General features: G+C 52.2%; 1 protein-coding gene across 6 annotated transcripts in view; it reads right to left on the bottom strand.

Moving 5' to 3' along the window:
* Positions 1–506: 506 nt before the first annotated feature.
* The window catches only part of TTLL3 (tubulin tyrosine ligase like 3), a 46,024-nt gene continuing 29,780 nt past the window's right edge, over positions 507–16,750 (bottom strand). For all 6 annotated transcript variants that reach the window (XM_060180755.1, XM_060180754.1, XM_060180753.1 and 3 more), the window contains exons 10-14: positions 11,394–11,637; positions 9,062–9,497; positions 1,558–1,972; positions 966–1,177; positions 507–828 (exon numbers count right to left, since the gene is read on the bottom strand). In XM_060180755.1, coding sequence (XP_060036738.1) covers positions 523–828; positions 966–1,177; positions 1,558–1,972; positions 9,062–9,497; positions 11,394–11,637 — 1,613 coding nt within the window. In that variant the 3' untranslated portion in view covers positions 507–522. The remainder of the gene's footprint in view (positions 829–965; positions 1,178–1,557; positions 1,973–9,061; positions 9,498–11,393; positions 11,638–16,750) is intronic.

Consider the following 16,750-nt stretch of genomic DNA (forward strand, 5'->3'; position numbering starts at 1 on the left):
GCCTGGGGTCCCAGAGTTCAATTCATTTGACCACCCTATATCAGAGCTAAGCAGTCTCTCCCTCCCTCTCATGAAAGTAAATAATCAATTTTTCTGTTTTTTAAGTGAAAACGGACTGGAAAGGGAGCTCACTAGATAGGGCCTGTGTTTTGCCAAGCACGCCAGCCCAGACCTGTCACCATATGGAAGGTGCCATGGCACCTGAGGAAGCTCAGGGTGTTGGGGTATGTTGTCAGTGTTTTCACCTGAAAAAGCTAAGTAGAAAGCAGTGAAATCACATGTGTGAGGCTCTAGTTACACACACACACACACACACACACACACAAACAGCAACAACAACAAATAGCAAACAGACCAGAGAAGCCTCACAGGAAGCCCCGCATGTTGAAGAGTCAGAATTCTGGGACTTGCTTCGTGGGGGAGTTGGAGCAGGACCTGTAGCTCTTATTCTCCACTTGAGGGTACAACACGCCCCCCCCCCAAGGAATGGTGCTGAGCCCAGAATGTGCCGCCTGCTCCTGTTTATTTGGCACTGTATCCAGGTGGGGTTGGGGAGGGGCGGAGCAGGGGTTTCTGCAGCCTCAGGTCCCCCAGGTCCCCCAGCCCCTGGTGGGTGCCCACGAGGATCAGAGGTTTCAGGACCTTCACAGGGCACTCGACCTTGGGCTTGTCACACAGTCTGGCCTTCGTCTTGCCTCTGGCCTTGGTCTTCCTGGGGGGGCCACTTGGAGGACTTCTGACGTCAAAGGGTCGAGGGTACAAGGCACTTCCGGGGTGTGGGGACCTAAGGTACTGGGGAGGACTGGGAAGGTGCCGGGGAGCACCGGCCTCGGTGTGAAAGGAGGGAGAAGGGGGAGAGAGGGTCAGGGGCCAGTCCCCACGCAGCGGGCACCCCCTGGCATCACCCTCCTGCCCCGAGTGGGTGCCGGGTACGGCCCACGGGTGCGTCACGTGGGGAGGCCCACCTTTCCCAGCTTCAGGGTGCCGGGCAGCAGCTTGACTTCCTGGCTGGGTGGGAAGGAGAGCCAGACCTTGGCGGTGGGGAGGGTGAGCAGGGCCTTGCCTGTGGACGACAGGGCTTGGGTGCCCACCAACCTGCTGTGCTGCAGCCGGAGCCCGCGAAGGTGGGCCGCTGGCAGCCGGGCCCTGGCCTGAAGCCCCGGGAAGTGGTGGGGGGCTGCAGGAACAAGGGGGTGCTGTGAGAGGCCCCGGGAGACACCAGCTGCAGGGCCGCCCGTATCCCAGCTCCATCCCCGCAGACAGCATCTTCCCGTGAGGGGACACTGGGAGCATGCTAGGCTGTGCCCTGTTGGGGGCCCCCAGGCCTGAGGCCACAGGTTCAGTACCCGGCACCTGCCCCCGTCTCTCTGCAAGGCGAACCTCCTGGAGGGGCCAGTACTCACTTGTGTGTTTGTAAGAAAAGCCTCAAAAGTGGCGGCTTTTCCCGGCCCTGGCAGGCCCTCTGGCGGGGGGCCGAGCCCAGGTGGGCAGTGGGGGCTGGGAGAGCAGGCAGAAATGGCCTACGGACCCCGGGGTGTGTGGGGAGTATGGTCTTACCCAGGGTCTGGGGGTTCTTCAGACTCAGAGGCCCTCTGTCCAGGTGTGGGGGCGACCTGTCCCCACCCGCACAGGCCATGTTGAGGAGGCCAGCGCTGGGGCTGTCCCACTTCTGGGGAGTGGGCTGGCCCAGGCCTGCGGCCACCTTCGCCCTGGCCCTCTTCCCCTTTCCAAGGGCTGAGGAATCTGGCTTCTCAGGGTGCCCCAGGCTCCGGGCATCAGCCGCTCTCCTGGAAGCTGGTCTGTGGGGCGGGGGGCCCAGGTCCTCGCCCTCCCCTGAGTCCGGCTGGGTCGGCAGGTGAGGGAGCTCGGGCTGGCCGCCCAGCCGCCGGGGAAAGGCCGTTGAGGGCTTCCTGATGGTTAGGCCTTCCACTAGGAGCCGGATGCCGATGTACTGGGGAACCTCCACGGCAGGCTGTGGGGGGAAGAGGCTGCTAAGGGCTCCCCAGGACAGCCACACAGGGCCACCCCCCGCCCCCCCTTTTTTTTCCTAATATTATTTATTGGATAGAAACAGCAAGAAATCAAGAGGGAAGAGAAGATGGGGGTGGGGCAGGTGATGGCACACACCTGGTTGAATGCACACAGTACAGTGTGTAAGGACCCAGGTTCAAGCCCCTGCAGGAGGAAGCTTCATAAGCACTGAAGCAGGGCGGCAGGTGTCTCTCTGTCTCCCCCTCCCCTCTCAATTTCTCTCTGTCTCTATCCAAAGTAAATAATGAAATAAAAAATATTGAAAGGCCTGCAGCCTTACTTCAATGCTCATGAAGCTTCCCCCCACCCCATAAGGTGGAGATCAGGAGCCTGAACCCGGGTCCTTGCATGGTAATACACTTGAGCCTGCAGCCTTTCGTCTCAAACTGAGAAGGGAGGAGACACAACAGCACTGCTTTAGCGCTTGTGAAGCTTCTGTGTTCATATCCAGGGCTTGACTGCTCCAGGCACAGAGATGGAGGGGAGGGGACTCCGGCAAAGCTCCAAAGCTTCCTTCAGAGAGGTGGGGGCCAGGCTGGAACCCCGACCGTGCACAGGACCAAGCAACGCACTGTCCCCCTTGCATGGTGCGGATGTGGTTGTTGGGAGCTCGAACCCAGGTCCTTGCACGTGGTAAAGGGTGTGCTATCTTTGCTATTCATTCATTCAAGACAGAGATGGAGGGAGAGAGTAAGAGAGACCCAGCACCAAAGCTGGGCTTGAGCTCAGGCTATGCACAGGGCAAAGCAGTGTCCTGCCCACTGTTTCACCAGCCCTGTCTCTCTTCTTTTTTCTTAAATATTTTTTAAAAGATTTTATTTACTTATGAGAAAGATAGGAGGAGAGAGAAAGAACCAGACATCACTCTGGCACATGTGCTGCCGGGGATCAAACTCGGGACCTCATGTTTGAGCGTCCAAAGCTTTACCACTGCGCCACCTCCCGGACCACTTTTTTTTTTTTAATTCCTTTTGTTGCCCTTGTTGTTGTTATCGATGTCATCTTTGTTGGATAGGACAGAGAGAAATGGAGAGAGGAGGGGAAGACAGAGAGGGGAAGAGAAAGATAGACAACCTGCAGACCTGTGAAGCGACTCCCCTGCAGGGGGGGAGCTGGGGGCTCGAACCGGGATCCTTACGAAGGCCCTTGTGCTTTGCACCATGTGCACTTAACCCGCTGTGCTACTGCCCGACTCCCTCTGTTCTTTTTTTTAATATTTTACATATTAATGAGAGTATGATAGGAAGAGAGAGAAAGAACCAGATATCACTCTGGTACATGTGCTGCCAAGGATTGAACTCAGGACCTCATGCTTGTGAGTCCAGGGCTTTATCCATTGTACCACCTCCCAGACACCCTATCTCTATTCTTTAGCAAGTCTGACCAACAGTCCTGAATCAGTGTCCCAAGGGCTCAGAGATTAGATCCCCAGAGGAGCTGGAGGATCTTCACTTTACCATCACAAGTGCACCCCCCTCCCCCCAGCTGTGTGTGGTTGACTCCCTGGGCTTCCAGAGTGAAGCCCAGAGCCTGCCTGGAGCCGCCTGTGAGCAGGCATACAAGGGGGTATACGAGGGGTGGGCATACGAGGACCGAGATCATAGAGGACACTGTCCATGGGAGAATGGGGGAGCTGAGGCCTTGGGCAAGGTCCAGTTCCCAGCAAGCTGAGGCGCTCTCCCCGTGGCCAACTTTCCAGAGGCCGAGCCCCTCACTTCTTGCTGACAGCCTTCTCCCTCAACCCGACTTGCCAAAATATCTGCTGTGTCACCCACCGCCTAGTAGGGTTTATCCACCACACATCGGTCACGGGACACTCATTAAAGATGCAGGTGTGTGTGGCTGGGAGGTGGCTCAGTGGGTACCTTGCACGCCTAACTGTGTGAGGCCCTGGGTTCGAGCCCTGACACACATGGAGCAGCACTGGGGATGACCAGCTGTGTTGTGGCGTCTCTCCCGCTTTATCTCTCCCTCTCTCTCCAATGGAAATATGGAAAACAAAATTAATGAAAACCAAAACATAAGTATGCAAAGGGCCTGGGAGTTAACTTGGCCACAGAGCAGAAAACTGCCTGGCTGAGGCCCCAGCACAGTCCCCTGCAGCACCAGATGCAAAGCCAAGGGCTCTGTGTGTCCCTCATGAAAGCAGACAAGTTATTAGAAATAGGGGCCGACAAGGCACTTTGCCACGCCCCAGAGCCCCATGCCTGCAGGAAGGTGGGGGGAATGCTTCCGGATTGGTGAAGCCGTCCTTTCTCTTACTCTCCCTCCTTTGTGCCTGTCTGAAATGAAAAGGAGAAATAAGAGAAACAGGAAAGAGCTCACCTGGCAGGACACACACAAGCATCCAGCTAGAGCTCCTGGCATCACCTGGCAGCACCACGCAAAGAGGCAACTTTGCAGACAGTGAAACAGTGCTGTGGTGGTACCGCCTCCTCCCCCACCCCCCACCTCTCATCTTTGTTTTATTTTGCCTCCAGTGTTATTGCTGGGGCTTGGCACCAGCACTACAAATTCACTGATCCTGGTGGCTGTTTATCCCATTTTTTTATTGGGTAGGACAGAGCGAAATTGACAGGGAAGATAGAGAGGGAGAGAGAAACAGACACCTGCAGACCTCCCCGGGGGCTTCAACCTGGATACTTGCACAGGTCTCTGTGCTTAGTACTATCTGCGTTTAGCCAGGTGCACCACTGCCTGGCCCCCCTCCTCCTTCTCTTTGTCTTCCACCCTCTATTAGGGAAAGAGAGAGAGAGAGAGACTGTCTACTGGAGGGGACAGGTGGGTGGTGCACCTGGTTGAGAGTATATGTCATAGTAAACAAGGACAAAAAAAAAAAGCCCTCAGTCCCCACTTGCAGGGGAAAGCTTTGCAAATGGTGAAGTAGTGCGACAGATGTGTCTCTCCCTCCCTCTCGATGTCTGACTGTCTTTATCCAATAAAAATAAAAATGTTAAAAAAAAAAAAAGTAACTGCTTACACTGGCTGGGAGGAGGTGACTCAGTGGCAGGGCCCAGCACTTGCATGTGTCAGGTCCCGTGTTCCAGCCCCGGCAACACTGGGGACTTTGTTCTCTCAACCACGAAGTCAGGAAGTGCTTGAAAACGAGCTAATCGGGAGTCGGGCGCTAGCACAGCGGGTTAAGTGCAGGTGGCGCAAAGCACAAGGACCGGCGTAAGGATCCCGGTTCAAGCCCCCGGCTCCCCACCTGCAGGGGAGTCGCTTCACAGGTGGTGAAGCAGGTCTGCAGGTGTCTGTCTTTCTCTCCCCCTCTCTGTCTTGCCCTCCTCTCTCCATTTCTCTCTGTCCTATTCAATAACAACAATAATAATAACCACAACAGTGATAAAACAACAAGGGCAACAAAAGGGGAAAAATGGTCTCCAGGAGCAGTGGATTCGTGGTGCAGGCACCGAGCCCCGGCAATAATCCTGGAAGGAAAAGGAAAAGGAAAAGGAAAAGGAAAAGGAAAAGGAAAAGGAAAAGGAAAGGAAAGGGGAAAAGGAAAGGAAAGGAAAGGGAAAAAGGAAAGAAAAGGAGCTGATTGTGGCAAAGGGACGGTACAGCTGACAGTGCAGGCTCGAGGGGGCCACCACCCCTCCTGGGATCAGGCTGTGCCTCTGCCCCACACACTCTGGAACAGGTGTCTGTTCACGTGTCCTCACCAAAGGAGTTTAAGCTGAACCTCCGGGAGCTGGGTGACCTCCCTTCCAGCTTCTAGGGCGCTCAAACATCAGCAGAACAAGTCCAAGGCCAGACCAGGAGGTGGCACTCAGATAAACCCAGAATGTGGGGCAGCGCCGCAGCCCACCCCTCCCGGCCAAAGGCTGAAACCAGAGCACAGCAGAAAACAAGGGCGGCGTCCTAGATCTAAGGAGATTAGAGACGGAACTGTCACTGTGAGCTGTGCACACAGACAACGTATGGGTTTGAAACACCTGTTGGCAAGGCCTGGGAGCTGGCGCAGTGAAGTATTGAGTTCTGGGGGCCGGGTGGTGGCACACCTGGTTGAGTGCACCTATTACAATGCACAAGGTTGGGGGTTGGGTGGTAGCGCAGTGGGTTAATCCCACATGGCGCAAAGCGCAAGGACCAGTGTAAGGATCCCGGTTCGAGCCCCCAGCTCCCCACCTGCAGGGGAGTCACTCCACAGGAGGTGAAGCAGGTCTGCAGGTGTCTTTCTCTCCCCCTCTCTATCTTACCCTCCTCTCTCCATTTCTCTCTGTCCTATCCAACAACAACAACATCAATAACAACGAAAATAACTACAACAATGGTAAAACAGCCAGGGTAACAAAAGGGAAAAAATGGCCTCCAGGAGCAGTGGATTCGTGGTGCAGGCACTGAGTCTCGGAAATAACCCTGGAGGCAAAAAAAAAGAAAAAGAAAAAGAAAACAATGCACAAGGTCCCAGGTTCGAGCCCCTGATCCCCACCTGTAGGGGGAAAGCTTTGCAAGTGGTGAAGCAGTGCTGCAGATGTCTCTCTGTCTCTCTCCCTCTCTTATCACCCCCTTCCCTCTCAATTTCTGGCTGTCTCTATCCAATAAATAAAGAAAAACAAAAAGTATTAGGCTCTGAAGCCTGAGGCCCTGGGTTCCATCCTCAGCATCATATGTGCCAGAATGATGTTCTGCTTCTCTCCTTCTCTTCTCTCTTTCTTGAATGAATAAATGAGTATTTTTTAAAAAGAAAAAGCAGTGGGGAGGGGGGCTAGGTGGTGGCTCGCTTAAGTGCACACATTACAGTCCCCGAGGATCCAGGTTCAAGCCCTTGGCCCTACCTGAAGGAGGGGAGCTTCATGAATGGTGAATTAGTACTCAAATCTCTCTCCCTCTCTTCCCCATTCCTCTCCATTTTTCTGTTTCTATCCAAAGTGGTGTGTGTGTGTGTGTGTGTGTGTGTGTGTGTGTGTGTGTGTGTGTGTGAAAGAGAGAGCACAGAGGGCTGGTAGGGTGCGTATATTACCACACCAAGGACCCAGGTTCAAGGCTCCACTCCTCACCTGCAGGGCAGAAGATTCTTGAGCAAGGAGCATAGCTGCAGGTATCTCTCTTTCTCTCTGTCTCTCACCCTCTATCGATTAAATAAATAAATAGAAACAAGTGTTTCCCAGGAGCAGTAGAGTTGTGCAGACACTGAGCCCCAGCAATAACCCTGCTAGCAAGAAGAAATAGGAATGCCAGTCGGCTATAAAAGATATTGTGCGCAAAGACCAGCGTAAGCCCCCAGCTCCCCACCTGCAGGGGAGTCGCTTCACAGGCGGTGAAGCAGGTCTGCAGGTGTCTGTCTTTCTCTCCCCTTCTCTGTCTTTCCTTCCTCTCTCCATTTCTCTCTGTCCTATCTAACAACGACATCAATAACAACAATAATAATAACTACAACAACAATGAAAAACAAGGGCAACAAAAGGGAAAATAAATAAATAAAAATAAAAAAGATATTGTGAGGAAGTCAAGGGCGTGGGAAGAAGGCAGAGTCCCTGAGGCAGCCCCTGCAGATGGCGTCCAGGGTCTCTGGAAGGTTTCTAGGCCATTCTGGCCTACAGAACCCCCTTGGTCCTCAGGACAGCATCTTCTGTGCTTGCGGACAAACTGGGCAGAAGCAGGGTCCTCCAGAGAGACCACTTCACAGAAATCACCTCTCAGAAACCATTGAAGTTGGGTCTTCTCTGCAGGGGGCTCCTCTCCTCTGCAAAGGGGCAAAGGGCATCTTATTCACAGGACGGTGACAGCAGCAGCTGCCAGCCTTGTTTATTCCGTTTACGTGGCTCAGGTGATGAAGCCCTGCGGCCTCACATATGCCCTTTGCCACTGCTGAGTGCCTCCCCAGCCCGGTTTCACATTCTGCATCTCTAGAGAAAGAGACCATGGACTGGGAGACAGCTCAGCCGGCGGAGTGCACACTTTATCCCGCATAACAACACATAACAGTTTGGGGGGCAGCTGGTGGTGCACCTGGCAGAGCACACATTTTTTTAATTTATTGTTTTTTTTATTTTTTGCCTCCAGGGTTATTGCTGGGGTTCTGTGCCTGCACTATGAATCCACTGCTCCTGGAGGCCATTTTTGTCCCTTTTTGTTGCCCTTGTTGTTTATCATTGTTGTTGTTATTGTTGTTATTGATGTCATTGTTGTTGGATAGGACAGAGAGAAATCGAGAAAGGAGAAGACAGAAAGGGGGAGAGAAAGACAGACACCTGCACACCTGCTTCACTGCTTGTGAAGCGACTCCCCTGCAGATGGGGAGCCGGGGGCTCGTACTGGGATCCTTACGCCGGTCCTTGTGCTTGGCACCATGTGCACTTAACCCGCTGCGCTAGGGCCCAGCCCCCTAGACCACACATATTACTATGCACAAGGACCCAAGTTCAAGCTCCCAGCCCCTGCCTGTAAGGAGGGAAGCTTGTGAGAGGTAAAGCAATGCTGCAGCTGTCTCTCTCCTCTCCCTTCCCTCTCAATTTCTGTCTCAAGCTAAAATAAATAAATAATAATAAATAACCCAGGTTACACACACACACACACACACACCCATCCACCACAGGAAAGGAGAGCACTAAAGCCCTGGTAGCAAAAAAAAAAAAAAAAAAAGATGTGGGCAGCGGTGAGGGAGGAGAAGACAGACACCACTGCACAGCTCCAGCGCACACGGTGCTCCCATGTGTTGCTGGGCCTGGGAACAGGGCATCATGCCCAGTCAGGCAGGCACGCTACTCACCAAGCTCCCTCCCAGTTCCTCTGCAGGAGATACTGTTTGTCATAAAATGCCACCCAGCTTTCTTAGGTCGGGGACAGTAAAGGCTCTGCACCTTGCTGCTGGCTGGCACTGCCGACTTCCTTAATTCTCACCCCTGAGAGGGCCAGCCATCCTTATCACTACAGGAGTTGCTTAGCCCCAGCCGTCTGCTTCCCCACAACTCCCACCCACACACACTAGCTCATGCCGCCCTCCAGACCCAACATGGGATGGTACCCCAGCTTGCTTGTGATAAAGACCCCAGAAGACTTCCTGGAGGTGGAGGTTGGCCCTCACCTGCTTGTAGATGAGCTCAAAGCCACCTGTGTCACAGCTTCGGTCCAGCCTCCGGTCGATGACCACGCGCAGCGTGTCGGCCTGCACCCCGGCGCATAGGCGAGCAGTCACGGCCGTGGAGGGCGCCATGGTGGGGCTAGCATTGATCTCGATTAGCCAGGGCCGGAAGTCCTCCCCAAAAACGAAGTCGGCACCGTAGAGCTCGAAGCTGGCCTTGCGGCCCTGCACCGTGTCCTGCGAGGTCTGCAGGGCATGGACCACGGCCGCCTTCATGCCGGGCACGATGAGCGAGGCCCAGGCATCGGGGGCGCCTGCCTCTTGCAGGTGGGCCTGGAACTTCTGGCTGGACCACATGTTATCAGGGGGCAGCAGGTGGTGCCGTTGGCTTGAGTTCTCCAAGTGCTTCTGGATGGAATTATTGCACAGATGCACTGAGCTGGGGGGGGCAGGAGACAGAGGGCTGAGGCTCCGGCCCTGCTCAAGGGCCTTTCCCCAAATGTGCTCTGAAGACACCCACCTCACCCAAGACTGCAGAGCAGGGGGACCGGGTTCACCTAAATACAAGGGGGGGGGGAGCATGACGCTGAGCTCTCTGGGGCTTCACACCACCCGCTGGCTCTGAAAGGAAACCTGGGGTTGACCCAGTGCTCCCGTCACAATGAACTAGCCAAGTCCTTGTCCCAAAGGCCAGAGAGCCAGCGTGCTGAGTGACAGGCCATGCTTCAGGGACACCGGCCAAAGGAAAAGGTGCCTGATGATCTCCCAGCTCCAGGAGGGACGGGTGATCCTGTGGAATCCTCCCTTCCAGCCAGGGAGACAGTGGGAGCCCTTGAGGGTTGTGGAGCAGGAGAGGAGCAGGGTGGAGAGGGAGGCTGGGGAGAGGCCAGCTCCACCAGATAAGGGGGGGAGGGGGCAGGCGGAGCCTCTAGGGCCAGGAGCAAGGAGCAGACTGGGGCTCTGCAGGATCTTAGCTAACCGGGGCCCTAGAGGGGTCAGGCAGAGGGCACACAGGGACCGGAAGGTCCTGCCTCCACTTAGTTGGCTGTGAGGTTGTCTGACCCTTCTTGGAAGCCCTCAAGTTCCCACTCAGCTCTCATCCCTGTCACCTGTCTCCTGACCCGACCCCACACCCCACTCTAAGCGGCTCCCCAGGACCTGTGCCTGCGCCCCTCCACTGCTTCCCCGTTTCAGTCTCAGAGACAGAGACAGAGACAAAGCAGGGCAGACACCACAAGCACAGCTCCACTGTAGATGAAACTTCTCCCAATGCAGGTGCTCGAACCCAGGTTCTGGTGCATGGTAAAGCGTACACTCTGCTGGGTGAGCTAGCTCCAGGGCCCCTGCATGTTTTTGTTTTAATTTTTTTTAAGATTTTTTTTTATACGAAAGAGAGAAACTGAGAGGGGAAGTGGAGATCAAAAGAGAGAGAAACAGAGAGACATCTGCACCACTGCTTCCCAGCTCCTGAAGCTTCCCCCATGCAGGTGGGGACTAGGGGTTCAAACCTGGGTCCTTGCACATGCTAACGTGCACTTTACCAGGCACACTGCCCCCGGGCCTTGTTTTATTTTTGGATTCTTCTTCTTATTATTATTTGGCTCCAGGGTTATTGCTGGGGCTCGGTGACTGCACTATGAATCCACTGGTCCTGGAGCCTATTTTTTCCTTTTGTTTCCCTGTTGTTTCCCTTGTTGTTTTTTATAGTTGTTGGTGTTATTATTGTGTTGTTGTTGCTGTCATTGCTGTTGGATAGGACAGAGAGAAATCAAGAGAGTGGACAGGACAGAGAGGGGGAGAGAAAGATATACACCTGCAGACTTGCTTCACAGCTTGTGAAGTGACCCTCCCTGCAGGTGGGGAGCCAGGGGCTCGAACCAGGATCCTTACTCCAGTCCTTGAGCTTCATGCCATGTGCGCTTAACCCGCTGGTTAGTGCTGGTGCAGGTACTATGAATGCACTGCTCCCTACAGCCATTATTTTTCTCTTTCCTTTCTCATTTTTGTTAGAAATTGAGAGGGGAAGGGGAAAATGAGAGAGAGAGAGAGAGAGAGAGAGAGAGAGAGAGAGAGAGAAAAGACATCTGCAGACCTGCTTCACTGCTCATGAAGCAGACCCCTGCAGGTGGGGAGTGGGGGCTCAAACCCGGGTCCTTGTGCTGGGTGATAGCGTGCGCTTAATCAGGTGCACCACCCCTTGGACCTTGCTTTGTTTTTGTTTTTCAACTAATACGTGTCACCTGTCCCTTTACTTGTCCAGTTCACTGGGAGCCGGACTCTTGAGACACTGCAGGGCCAGGGGCGCCCGGGGCTGGACAGGTAGTGGGGAGCTCACTTGTCCAGATTCTCCAGGGAGAAGGGCTGAGTGGAGAAGCGGATGTAGCTATCCCGGTAGAACCACACGGTGAGCGGGTTCCAGTCAGTGACGAGGAACCACTGCCTCAGGTCGAACTTGGTGCCTAGGATGAGCAGCGGCCGCTCGATGTACTTCTGCACCACCCACTTGCCGTCCTTCACCACCAACGGGTTGCAGTCCACCAGCTTCAGCATCTCCTCCAGGTGGTCCATGCACACGATGCCTGGCGGGCGGGGACAGCTCACCCTGAGTTTCAGGCCCAAGGCCCCCAGAAGCCCAAGGGCTGGGCTGTCCCGCCCCACCCGAGCTGGAGGACTGAGATCTCTTTTAATCTATTTAATGAAGGGGCCTGGCAGTGGCTCTGTGCGGGTTAAGCGCACAGAGTACAAGGCACAAGGACCCACACAAGGATCCGGGTTTGAGCCCCTGGCTCCCCAACTATGGAGGGGGAACACTTCGCAAACAGTGAAGCAGGTCTGCAGGTAGCTATCTTTCTATCTCCACTCCCCTCTCAATTTCTCTGTCCTATCCAATAAAATGGAAAAAATGGCCACCAGAAGCAGTAGATTCACAGTGCTGGCACTGAGCCCCGGTGACAACCCGGCAGGCAAATATATAAATATATGTAACAGTAGAGACACAGAGCACCATTCTGGCTGTGCAGTGCTGGGAGAGAGCTCACTGGGCCTCGGGCAAGTCCCATCTCTACCCCTGAGAACCTCCTTGGCTGAAAGATTTTGAAAAACAGGACCTGAGAGTACACTAGTCTTACTCTTAAGGTTTTAAAAAATGAAGTGCGCGCATGTGTGTGTGTGTGAGAGAGAGAGAGAGAGGTGCCAGAGTGCCACTCAGCTCTTGGCATAGGGTGGAGCTGGGGATTGAACCTGGGGCCTCAGGCCTGCAAATCCACTGCTTTACCATGTCAAACTCTATCCTAGGTGCTACGGTGTTTTTTATTTTTCCCCAGAGCCCTGCTCAGCTCTGGCTAATGGTGGTGCCAGGGACTGAACATAGGAGGACCCTGGAGCCTCAGGCCTAAGATTTTACTATCTTTCCTTTTGTATCATCAGATATCTCCCAATAACAGAGATTAAAAATAAATTAACAAAGAAGATGACATTCACCTCTTATTACAGTATGGTATTACAATGTTTCTATTTTCTTGTTAACTACTTTTGGTAATAATTGCTGTCTAACTTAAACTTTAATATATATTTTTTATAAATTTTTAAAAATTTTTCTTTCTTTTAAAATTTGATTTATTCCCTTTTGTTGCCCTTGTTGTTTTTTTAAATTATTGTAGTTATTATTGTTGTTGTTATTGATGTCATTATTGTTGGATAGGACAGAGAGAAATGGAGAGAGGAAGGGAAGTCAGAGAGGAGAGAAAGATAGACACCTGCAGACCTGCTTCACCGTCTGTGAAGTGACTCCCCTGCAGGTGGGGAGCCAGGGATTCGAACCGGGATCCTTATGCAGGTCCTTGCGCTTTGTGCCACCTGCGCTTAACCTGCTGCGCTACCGCCCAACTCCCTATATATTTTTTAATAGGTCATGGATGACCAGTTGCATATCCAGTAGAACACACATATCACCATGCTCAAGGGCCCAGGTTCAAGGCCCCACTCCCCAACTGCAGAAAGGATGCTTCACAAGCAGGTCCCCCCCCCCTCCCAATTTCTCTCTGTCCTAACTAATCAAAGGAAAAAATGACCACCAGGAGAAGTGGTGCTGACATCATGCTGACACAGTCCCAGCGATAGGCGTGGAAGCAATAAAAAAACAAGGATCCAGGTGGTGACACATCTGGTTAAGTGCACACATTACAGTGCGCAAGGACCCAGGTTCAAGCCCCTGGTCCCCACCTGAAAGGGGGAAGCTTCACAAACGGTGCAGCAGGGCTGCAGGTGGCTCTCTCCCTTCCTCTCTCTAGCCCCTATCTAATAGTAAAATATTTTTTAAATACTACTAAACAAAAATCAACATTAAAAAGATTAAAATAAGATAAACAGGTCCAGAGGGGAGGGTGCCTACCTAGGTTTATGTGTCAGCACCACATGGGAGTGCCACGGCACCAGGAGAAGGTCTTGTGTAATGATGTCTGTCTCTCTCTCTCTCTGCAAAAGTGGCCCAGGATCAGTGAAACTGCACATGTGCAAGGTCCCGAGTCATCAAGAAAAAAAAGAAAACAGAAACCCCACAAGACACATATAACATATCAGATACATACAGAGAGAGAGAGAGAGAGAGAGAGGGAGAGGGAGAGGGAGAGGGAGAGGGAGAGGGAGAGGGAGAGGGAGAGGACTTGGTATTATCCCTGGTGGTCTAGAAACATTTCCCCTTCAGGGTCGGGATGTGTTGGGGGCAGGCAGACAAATCTATTTCACGGTCTGGGTGCTGTTCTCACCAGCATGCTCGCCCTGTGACAGTGACACCCTGTGACAGCCCAGCCAGCTGCCTGTTCAGTGCACAGCCTTTCCAGGGGAGCATGTTGGAAACACATTTCCTGCAGAAAGGGAAAGGAGCCCAGCAATGCCAGCCGTGGGCTTTTCTTTTCTTTTCTTTTCTTTCTTTTCTTTCTTTCTTTCTTTCTTTCTTTCTTTCTTTCTCTCTTTTTTCTTTTGCCTCCACAGTTATCTCTGGGGCTTGGTGGTGCTGGCACTAAAATCTACTGCTCCTGGTGGCCATTTTTTCCCATTTTTTGGATAGGACAGAGAGAAATGAAGAGATGGGGAGATAGATAAATAGAAACAGACACCTGCAGACCTGCTTCACTGCTTGTGAAGCGACCCCCCTGCAGGTGGGGAGCCGGGGGCTCGAGATCCTTGTGCAGGTCCTCGCGCTTCACACTATGTGCACTTAACTCCGGTGCACCACCACCTGTCCCCCCAGCCTTGGACATTTATCCGGTGGACACTCAAGCACTAATTAGAAAGGGCATATAACTGAGGAGATGATTATGCAAATCACAATGATTATGCAAAAGGCTTTCATGCCTGAGGTCCCAGGTTCAATTCCCAGCACCATCATGAGCTAGAGCTAAGCATAGCTCTGCTCTCTCTCACACTCTTGCTCTCTCTTATATTAAATGAATAAGTAAAATATCTTCAGAATATTTCTAAATTAAAAGAATTTCTAAATTAAAAGACAAGTTTCAGGACTAGGGAAATAGCTCACTGCAACAATGTGCAACTTTGCCATGTCCACAACCAGTGTTCAAGCACAGCTCCCAAAGCATTGAAGGAAGCTTCAGTGACATGGCATGTATCTCTCTCTCTCTCTCTCTCTCTCTCAAAAAAAAAAAAAAAAAGAAAAAAAGAAAAAAGAAAAAGAAAAGAAATAAAAAAGAAAAACTCTTAAAAAAAAAAAAAAAAAAAAGAAGGGACATATACACCACAATGCTCACAGCTAAATTATTCACAATACCTAAAGAGTAGAAGCAGCCTAAATGCCCATCAACACACGACTGGCTAAAGAAGTTATGGGGTATGCACCCTGTGGACTACTACTCTACCATCAAAAAGATGATACTGTGTCCTTTGGGACAAAATGGATGGAACTGGAGGTGATGATGCTTAGCAAAGTCGGTGAAGAAATGAAAGACAACTGGATGTTTTCACTCGTGTGTGGAATCTAGAGATGTGATTTACATGAGCTTGCCAAAAGAGGGAGGGAGAAACGAGAAACAAGAGGAGGAGGAGGAGACTTGTGAGAACTCTGGTGATCTCTGGGAGGAGGGAGGATGAGGACACAGAACTTTAGTGGCGGGTATGGTGTCACCCACCACTTAACAATCTTAGAACCTACTATTAATCTTAAAAATCAAGTTAAAGGACAGAAAGAAAAAGAAAGAAGAAAAGAAAGAAGCTAGCAGCCTGGTGCTCAGTGCTGGGGACTCGGTGTGCCTCTCTACCTTCTGTGGATTTTGAAAACATAGTGAGAAGAAGCGACAAGCAGAAAAGTCAGTGCCAGCTGTGCCCCCACAGAGTTCAGTGATGCTGAGTCGTGTGGGAGGGGGTAATCAGGGGTTGGGGGCGGCATCGTGCATTCTTGTCTAGAACGAAACACACACTGGAGTCCCGCGGTAGCATGGTGGGTTAAGAGCAGGTGGCGCAAAGCAAGGACGGGTTTAAGGATCTTGGTTCCAGCCGCCGGCTCCCCACCTGCAGGGGAGTCGATTCCCTGTCTTCCTCTCCTCTCTCCATTTCTCTCTGTCCTATCCCACAATGATGACAACAATAATTAACTATATTAACTATATTAACAATAAAACAAGGGCAAAAAAAGGGAAAAACTATTTTTTAAAAAATCTTAAGAGACTTCCGGAGGCGGGGCTACAAGCAGCAGCAGATCTGTTTCTCTCCTCCCCTCTCCTCTCCTGGATCAACTAGGAATACCAAAGGAGACCACCTGGGACTGAAACAAGACAGGACTAGAACAACTACAGGAACCCACCAAATCACCGGTGAGTGCAAACACGTGGCTGGTGACAGAGAGGAGCCTAGGGAGAGACTAAGTGGCTGGTAACAGTCCGATGCTCTATCCATTGAGACACCACCTTAGTCTGTCCCACCAACAAGGGGACAGCTGAAGGGAGGAGAGGACTCCCCGGAGACTCACCAAGTGCAACTCTGGGTCTCCACTGCTACTACCCTCAGAATCTGGAGCAGCAGCAGAGAGGGACACCCAGGGACAGAGATCTAACCAGGAAACTCAGGAGAAGACCTGTACCTCAGTGGCATAGCTGTGGGGCTGTGAAAGTCTCTTTGCACAACCACCGGACTATCTCTGCCACACCCTGCCTTATCTCTTGGTCAGGAGTCAGTGATTAAGTTAAGAAGCCTACTTATAGTTAGAAGCCCTCAGGCTCCCATAGCCGACAGAGAAGAAAAAAAAAAAGAGGCTTTTAAATCACTGAGCTCCAACTCAGGGATTAAAATACTATTGAAACGGGGGTCGGGTGGTGGCGCAGCGGGTTAAGCGCATGTGGCGCAAAGCGCAGGGACCGGTGTAAGGATCCCGGTTCGGGCCCCCGGCTCCCCACCTGCAGGGGAGTCGCTTCACAGGCGGTGAAGCAGGTCTGCAGGTGTCTATCTTTCTCTCCCCTTCTCTGTCTTCCCCTCCTTTCTCCATTTCTCTCTGTCCTATCCAACAACGAATTGCATCAACAAGGGCAATAATAATAATAACCACAACGAAGCTACAACAAGGGCAACAAAAGGGGGGAAAAATGGCCTCCAGGAGCGGTGGATTCATGGTGCAGGCACCGAGCCCAGCAATAACCCTGGAGGAGGAAAAAAAAAAATACTATTGAAACAACTGTTAACTTCCACCAC

This window comes from Erinaceus europaeus, chromosome 21 (assembly GCF_950295315.1).
Source record: "Erinaceus europaeus chromosome 21, mEriEur2.1, whole genome shotgun sequence".
NCBI classification, from domain to species: domain Eukaryota; kingdom Metazoa; phylum Chordata; class Mammalia; order Eulipotyphla; family Erinaceidae; genus Erinaceus; species Erinaceus europaeus.